Source organism: Pempheris klunzingeri, chromosome 17, assembly GCF_042242105.1.
Source record: "Pempheris klunzingeri isolate RE-2024b chromosome 17, fPemKlu1.hap1, whole genome shotgun sequence".
NCBI classification, from domain to species: Eukaryota; Metazoa; Chordata; class Actinopteri; order Acropomatiformes; family Pempheridae; genus Pempheris; species Pempheris klunzingeri.
In genome coordinates this window covers 1140244-1149036 of record NC_092028.1, presented here as the reverse complement: position 1 = coordinate 1149036, position 8793 = coordinate 1140244, and the positions used below count along the sequence as shown (strand labels likewise).

The following is an 8793-nucleotide window of genomic DNA, read 5'->3' as shown; positions in this document are numbered from 1 at the left end:
ACTGAACACTTTAAACGGTGCTCAGACCCACATTAATTTGTTATTGCAGTTGTTTGGACATTTATTGCAGTCAGTCTGACAGAGCACTGCAGCTTTGATTTCACACATTTTTGGAGCAAACCGCGCTTTTTTCGGACAAAGAGGATGTTTACGTAGCTAGAAGACCTTCAGCCAAACTTCACTCACATTTGGCTGGTTTTAATATTCCCACCAAATGGATGCTGAACACACAGTAACTATATACTGTCGTTAATAATTATCCTCCACCTGCAGACACTGTGGCCGTAAGAGTAACTTGTAATTTGGCTCCAAGCCACGACGCTCACAAACACCCAGTTTTTAAATGACTGCTAATCTCAACATGACATTACACAGCATCCAATATCATTATTATCATCACGTCAAGAGTTTGGACTCTTGAACACACCACGTGAACACGTACAAACCACAAAGATCTTGGCGTTGAAAAATCATCATACAAAAGTTCTTAGCATGTTTTGTTTTTTATCACGTTGATCCCTTTTTTTCCTCTGAGGAAACAGAGATGAGTAGCGCTACTGTTCTGGATGTACCTGTCCGTCTTCATGTTCTTCTTCGTCTCTGTTTGTTTCCTGGGTGTCTCGGCCCTTGTTGCTCAGTCAGAAGAGTTTCAGAGTGTCCTGATACTTCAGGCAGCAGTGCGGCCAGTTTCTCCCCACGTGGCTGTGAAATCAATACTGTGAAAGGGTGTTTTACTAAAAAAAAAAAAAAGGGGGAGATGGTGAGAGGGAGTTTGGGAAGTGAAGAATGAGGGTTCAGACCAGCATTAATGATTAATTCACTTAAAAAATAAAAACATCTCTTCAATAAACAGAGTTAGCAACCACGCTAGCTGGCTTCCTATTGGCAGCGGACGAGCTAGCTAGCTTGGTGGCTTATGGTGGCTTATTGTGGCTGGCTAGCGCTGGCATGACTTTTAGAACAAAGTAATGATAATGTTGTACTCTGACTTGCAGGATGTTTAAGCAGAGAAGATATAAACTTCAAACTTCACTCACATCTTTCTAGATTTAAACTTTCCACGATACCAACGCTGAACGCTCAGTAACAGCGTACTGTAGCTAACTACAGATTAGCTCATCTTGTGGTCTCTTTTAGCTAGCTAGCTTCCTAACTGGCAGTTATTAGCCTGCTAGCTTGCTGCGCTTTTCTCCAATAACACTATAGGTTTGATTAAACTGATCTTTGAAACAGAGAAACGATGAACAACTGAAGCTAACATGACGTCTTCTGATCAAAAGAGCAGTAAAGATATTTGGCTCATGTTAAACATCTAGACAGCGGCGCTAGCTAGCTTCCTAACTGGCAGCTAGTAGCCTCCTAGCTTAGCTGACTATTCTGGCTGTTCCCATATTTTGATCACATTTTTTCTTCTTAGCAACCAGATCTGTCTGTGAAAGATCAATTTCAATGTACTTTTTAGGTAAGAATTTCTTGTGGGGTTTAAATATAGCGTCCTAAAAAGACTCTACTACTAACTGTGTTTACACCAAAAGCAAAAGTAATTCTTGACTGTGAGTAACGTGCAAGTTCTGTCTCGGGTTAAATATTGTCGACACATTGGCATCACTCATCATCGCCTGGCTCAACTTAGCTTCCATTAGCATGTACTCGCACGGCGTGAAAAACCTGCCTCACTCTTGGTGTGAACACACATGAATAAGCTAGTTTTTAGATGGTCAATGGGTACCCCTCCCAAGTTGATGGTCCCAAATTCCCAGAAACCACACTGAGGACAAGACCTCGCCGTCCCAAACGTTAGCTGTGACGTTCAACACGACCGAGAATTTCATGAGTACGTGTGGATGAGTTCTGCTGCATCACTTCCTGGTCTGGCCAGGTGCTAAGAGACAAACAACGTTTAGCTTCTCTAACTGCATAACCAAAGTGTGTCCAGAAATAAATCTGACTTAATCACAGTAGACGATCGGATGAGGACTGAAGCTCATAACAGCAGGAAGAGATGGACGGAGAGGTAAAGGTAGAGAGGGATGGATGAGGCCTACTGGTCCTGGATGGGGAATAATTCTCCAGAAGATCCGTTGGTTTCTGTTTCAGTCCTTTCAGAAGATAAATCTGTTCCCTCCAGGGTCTCTTCTTTAATCTGTGGACCTGCAAACACAAACAGCACCTTCAGCGGGACTGTTGTCGCCACCGGGAACGTGGACGCCAACCTGCTCGCAGCTCCACAGGATGTAATACTGATCACGTCTTATATTGATTATCTCAGTCTGTGCAGTGACTGGAGCTGCCAGGTAGATACGGCCAAGTAAGAAGTACAACATTTACCTCTGACATGTGGCAGAGTAGAAGTGAAACGGAGCATAAAACAGAAATACTTCAGTAAAACACAAATACCTTGAAAGTATACAAAAGTACAAATGCATGAAGGGAATTTACACCAGTGTCTATGACTAAAACAGATCAAATCTAAACATCCCACAGTGACGTCCTCAGTTTGTCTTTATTGAATGTCCAACAGTCAAAATTAAAAAATAAAACTCAAGAAATTCAAGAAGCAGAATCCATCCAATATTTGGCCTTTGTGCTTGAAAACTGACTTTAAAAATGTTCTGACTATCAAAATAGTTGTGTTTTCTGCCACTTTAACCTTAAAATAAACTATCAAAGAATAAGAACTAATAAAATCAGAAATAAATGGAAATAAAATGTGTCACTGTGGAAAGCTGGCGGTTTTTCCACTATTTTCTTACAGGTCTTTCACAGCCTCTAACTCAATACATTTACAAATTCATGGTTTTATTTCAGCAAAAGTATATTCTAGTATTGATCCTGCAGCAGAATGACTATTATTACTAGATTATATTATTAGATTATCATCAAATCACCGTGTAGCTGCTTAATACGGAAACCTGTTTAGCTGGATTATCTTTACTTTAATCTTTAACAAATAATTTACAATTAATCTATGAAGCAATATAAAGCAAATATAATGGATCTTCAGCACAGGGAAATAAAGTGTCATGTGACTGAAAATGAAAACACTCCAGTAAAGTGACTCTCACCAAACCTCAGAGGAAATATTGTGGTTTTTACTTCTATCGGACAGCTCCAGTGACACACGAAGAGCTAAAAAATCCAATATATTAAACTCAAGAACCCACCAGTCCATCAGTCCATTACTCAATTAGTCAATGAAGTAATTAGTCGACTGACAGAGTACTAGTCAGATATCAGTGCAGTACTTTTACTGTCACAGTATGATTACAGCGTGGTGTTGGTACTTCTACTGCAGTATGGAGTGTGTGTGTGTGTGTGTGTGTGTGTGTGTGTGTGTACCTGCCCCCCCCTCGGTGTTGGGGCTGCTCTCTGGGTCGGTTGAGGGGGGCTGGGCCGCTGAGGAGGGAGTAGGGGGTGATGGGTAATTGGGCGGGGTCTCGTTCTCGTCTCCCGATAGGCTCCTGGGGAGGCCCGTTACCACGGCGCCGGAGAGGCTGACCGGTCGCTTAGCGATGGGCAGCTTCCTCTCTGAGAAGACGGGAGAGGACGATGAGGAGGACGGAGGTAAAGTCAGAGAAACATGCTTCTGTTGTGTAAAACAAACTTTAAATTCTTTATTGTGCAGATGTTTTCACTGCTGCTCCTCTATTGAACACACAGCGTTCTTTAAACATGTGATCCTAGAAATATTGATCACCTGAGCTCATGGTTTAACTTCCTCACTGACCGATGCTTCGTTAGATCTAATTCATCATTCAGGCACAAATTAAAGATTTATTGTGGTGAAATCACGTCATGCTGCGACACTATGAACACAGTTTATCACTTTGACCCCGCTGATACTAACTAACTAACTAACTAACTAACTTACTGACTTACTTACTTTTCTTCTGTCCTTTGTACTGCTGAGACTTCTTCCTCTGTTTGGACGCTGCTGACTGAAGATCTCTGGAGCCTGAAACACAGACACAGTTACATTTTAAAATACAATAGATAGAAAGTTTGGACACACCTTCTCATCTGACGGTTCCTCTTTCTTTCTCATCAGTTTCTACATTGTAGATTAATATTGAAGACATCAGAACTGTGGAGGAGCACATGTGGAATCATGCAGTGAATAAAGAAGTGATATTTCAGATTCCTCAGAGGAGCCTCCTTTGCTCACTTATTCTCTCAGTCAGCTGCATGTTTTTGAGTTTCTTGCCTTCTGAATGTGTGTGAGAGCATCAGTTGTGCTGGTCCACAGTTCTACACAGTGATCAGCCCTATCAGACCACTACTGATCCACATTACGCTGAGAACCACTCAGCTGAGGGGAGAGTCTGTATGGAGTCACAGGAGTGCCACGAGAAAGAATACATCTGTACAAAAATAAGACAATAAGAGTGGGAATATCATTTATATGATCATATGTTGAATAAATGTGGAAATACAGAGACAAAAACAGCATCAATTCCACATATTTCCACATTCATTTCTTCACTTATTCCTGTAATTATTGAAACACATCTTTCTTTCTGTATATTTATTTAACCCCTTTGCTTCTGAAGGGCCGAGCTGTGATCAGCTGGCTGTGGGCCTCTAATTATTCTTTTACATGTTGTTGTTTCCACCTTTATTTTCTCGTTCTTTTACAGACTTTTTCCTGTGACTCCATAGCTTCGGCTGGTTGCTAGGCAACGACAGGGGCTCCGCGATTGGTGCCCCCTCTATGACCGAGTCAGCCCAGGTGAGCACAGGTAAACTGTTTGGGGTTGGATGTTACCTGCGTTAACAGCGGGGGGCTGCAGCTGGTACCCGGTCAGCTGACACCAGCCCACCGGGTACAGGTCAGGTGACTCGCAGTCCACCCACTGATCGTACTCGTCCTCCCAGCCGTCAAAGTGTATCCGTAGCAACCAGTGAACGATGCGGGTCACCGTGGCGACGCAGACCAGCCGGGGCTCCATGAGGTCCACGGCCTCCAGCTTCATGCCGGGACGGAAACCGTGGTCAGGGACGTCCTGACGGAGACGGACGGACATGTGGTCAATACAAAGATCAAAGATCCTGCTGACTGATTTTACCAACATGATGGAGAAAAGTTGTCTGTTGTATCCGTGACAACATCCAATCAGACCTGATGAACCCAAAGTGACGTCTTCAACCAACAAACAAAACCCCTAAATTCTAATTATTATAGTTCAAAACACAGAAAAACAGCATGAAGTGTTTGGCTTTTGTGCCTTAAAAGAGTGGTTTGATTAGTGAAAGAGTGTGAGAGGAGTGTGAGCAGCAGGGTTTGGTCCCACCTTGTTGAAGAGGCTGACAGGAGCAGCCACAGACTGGGTCTCCTTCAGATACTCAAACCATCTGAAGGGAAGACTGGTGTAGCCTGACAGACGTGGAGAGAAGATAGGAGAGGTTTTATTTCACTGTTGGGATGAAATATGATGCTGCAGAATCAAAAATAAGACATTTAAAGGAGAATTGGGTCCTGAGTCCTATTTGTGCATATCCTGGTGTCCAAATGACTCGTAGGTCCACTAGAAGAGCCTGTTTGATCCACTGACAGGCTCAGAGTGTTATTCTAAGTGTGTGACAGCATCATGGAAAGGATCCCTACAGAGAGAGACCTGGAAGATCCTTTTGGTTTAACCACAAACAGCACACACACCAGACTACATTCACTAAAACAGGGATTTTAGAGAACAGGACACAGTTCACAGCAGTTCTCCTTTAATAAGTACATGTATTTCTAATCAGACTTCTGGATGTGGCTCCCTGCTGTGAGGGGGCAGCTGTACCTCTGGGGGGGGTCAGCTCGATGTTATTGATCTCACAGAAGCCTGCGGGGAAGACGGAGGGGGAGGTGGAGTGATAACAGAACCAATCTGAACCGTCAGCCGCCTCCGAACCGTCGATCCCGATCATCAGATACCCGTCTGCCAGGACCTGGAGGAGAGAGGCGACAGGGGGGTTATGGGCTCAGTCTGGACCTGGCTCCTGTCCCCCGTCGGCCCGCACCCGGTCCTCCTCACCTTCCTCACCGTGGCCACACAGATGGCCGACAGGTTCAGGGGGTCGATGGCCTCCAGCTTCATCCCGTCTTCAAACCAGGAGCCGCTCTGATCCACCTCCCTCACCTGCACAGGTACAAACACTGGTCAGACCAACACCTGGAGGCTGGGACCAGGACTGAGAAGGTCAAAGGTCAGCACAGTGTGTGTGTGTGTGTGTGTGTGTGGTCATTTATTAATCTGTTAATTACAACATCACATCCCTGTGGGAACCCTTCATGGTGAACCAAAAATAAATCAAAGACCAGAGGAGGCGGCAGGAAGTCAGACAGACAAATGGCACAGAGAATCCCCTCATTTTCAAAATAAAAGCCCCCCTGCAGACTGTCAGTGGTATCTTCCAGCAGCACATCAGTATTATTCTCTAATGGGGGGGCACCAGGCCAGACGTCAGCCGCTCAGAGGGTTTTCAACACCATGACGACCAGAAGTTCATCTGGGATGGAGAAACACTCTGACTGTGACTTTAGCTGCTGTCTGTAGCTGCAGCACAACAAAGCAGGAAGTACATCCAAGAAACACATTTAAAGCAGCAGAAGAAGAAACGAGGCCTGTTTGATCCCGTTAGAGACACATTTAAAGCAGCAGAAGAAGAAACGCGGCCCGTTCGATCCCGTTAGAGACACATTTAAAGCAGCAGAAGAAGAAACGCGGCCTGTTTGATCCCGTTAGAAGCTCCAACATCAGTTTAACCAGCAGAAACACTGATCAGCAGGAGAAATAAAGCTCCTGATGGAGGTGAAGCTGTGAGGAAAACTGAACCACAGCCAGGACACGACGCAGACGAGCCTGATGGGATTTCAGAGTCACCTTTAAAGGACTATTTTCACATTTCACATCATCCTTCTGTCCTTATTTCTACAGTTGGAGAAACCGACCGAACGTGACTGAGAGTAAAACGAGCTCCAGACTCACTGACGGGAGGACAGACAGGCAGGGCGACAGGTGACGTTGTCGCTGTTCTCACCTTGGCAAACAGCTGTCCAGGAGCGTCCGTCTGACCACACGGCTTCTTCGACACATCTGGAAAACACACACAGCTTCATCGTCGGTGTTTTCATCATCATCACACTCGGGGCTTAAATTTAAGGCTTTCTAAAGGGAGTCTGGTGAAGTCCGTCAGACCCAACGTGCTCACAGATCAGCACCATTCAACATGTTTTGATACACAATACTACAATCTCTACTCAAGATTCACTTACTCTGGAGCTTTTGACTGATTCAATACCTTCATCCATTTTTTTATGAACAAAAGAAGCCAAAGTTTGAACTGTTAAATTCAGCGTTTTCTTAATGCAGTCTGGTGACACCTCTACATGAAGGGCCATTTAAAGTGAGGAACTTTAGGAAATACACTTTAGGACAAAACAACCTCCACTCAAGGTTCACAGGAGCTTTGACTGATCAATACTTTTACAAAAGAAGCCAACGTTGTCGAATGTTTCATGCTGTGTAACTGCATTAGTTTTAACTAGACTTAAATTCAGGGTTTTTTAAATGCAGTCTGGTGAGCACCGCCCAGTCTGGCCACAGTGATGACTTGCTGGAGCTCGTTAAACTTTGAACTTTGACCCACCGGAGCGTTTGAACCTGTGTCCGATGGATCGAGACCAGCCGATGCTGTGGATCAGAGGGCTGTACATGTGACACCAGAAGTCGTCCGTCCCGTCATCACACTCCTCGTACACCAAACGGAGACGACCGCCGATCACCTGCAGCAACACAAGTACACACATTAATAACACACAAGAGAAGCCTTGTAAAGTCCCCCGGCAGCAAACACCAGCTGCGTGAGCCTCACCTGTTCAACCAGAGCGACCCGAGTCCGACACAGGTGAGTTTTATCCACCACCTCCACCCTCATCTGCCTCTTAAAGGGAACCTGCATGCTGTCCTGGACCTGCGGAGGAGACATTTCACAGGTTGTTGTGTGACCTCACTTCTTCAAAGGGCTGCTTGGTCTTAGAGTCTCAGGACAGTCAGAGGACGGCCATCAGTGACCTTGGAGGTGAAGTCTGACGGCAGCGTTTTGGATCCCGTCAGTCTTTTGATCAGGAACGTCTTCCAGTTGTTGAACCTGTGCAGGATGGCTGAACACACACACACACACACACACACACACACACACACACACACGACTAAGTAAACAGGAAGTCAATGTAGCATCACAAGCTAGCAAAAACGACAATAAAATCAAAATAAATCTTAGTGAATGTTGGTATTCCTGTCTGCAGACGTGGAGAAACCTGCTTTTCATAGTTCAGTTTATAATGAGAGGGAACTGTCTGATTATGCTAAGCTAACTGGCCTCATTAGATAGATAGATAGAAATACTTATTGATCCCTGAGGGGAAATTCTGGTGCTACAGCAGCAAAAGAGCAAAAGCGAGTAAAAGTGACCACCACCATGAACACAACAATAAATAAGCAGATAAATTGATAAAAAGATTAAAACCAAAGTGCAAGTTAAATTAAATAAAATAAAATAAAAACTATAGTGCACGTTAAAGAACAATAATACAGCCAATATCAAAAGCAGCTGGCAGGAAGTCTCACAATCTGAGGTGTGTTGTTTTTACTGACATGTCATTTAAAATCAGCCAGACTGAATTTCTATGGCATAATAATTGTCAGTGGTCTAACAGATGGAAAACTGTGTTGTAGCTCTGCTGGGCAGAACAGGTGAGCGCACGTCATTAACAGGATAATTAACCATCCGTTAAGTGCCCCCCGC

The 8793-nt window shown here is 44.4% G+C and overlaps 1 protein-coding gene across 1 annotated transcript in view; it reads right to left on the bottom strand.

The window, feature by feature from the left end:
- Window positions 1-2041: 2041 nt before the first annotated feature.
- LOC139216901 (MBT domain-containing protein 1-like) overlaps window positions 2042-8793 on the bottom strand; it is an 11551-nt gene continuing 4799 nt past the window's right edge. The window contains exons 8-18 of the mRNA XM_070848134.1: window positions 8061-8149; window positions 7861-7959; window positions 7636-7771; window positions 7027-7082; window positions 6021-6125; window positions 5787-5934; window positions 5292-5374; window positions 4766-5003; window positions 3884-3955; window positions 3340-3528; window positions 2042-2151 (exon numbers count right to left, since the gene is read on the bottom strand). Of these exons, the coding sequence (XP_070704235.1) occupies window positions 2042-2151; window positions 3340-3528; window positions 3884-3955; window positions 4766-5003; window positions 5292-5374; window positions 5787-5934; window positions 6021-6125; window positions 7027-7082; window positions 7636-7771; window positions 7861-7959; window positions 8061-8149 (1325 nt within the window). The remainder of the gene's footprint in view (window positions 2152-3339; window positions 3529-3883; window positions 3956-4765; window positions 5004-5291; window positions 5375-5786; window positions 5935-6020; window positions 6126-7026; window positions 7083-7635; window positions 7772-7860; window positions 7960-8060; window positions 8150-8793) is intronic.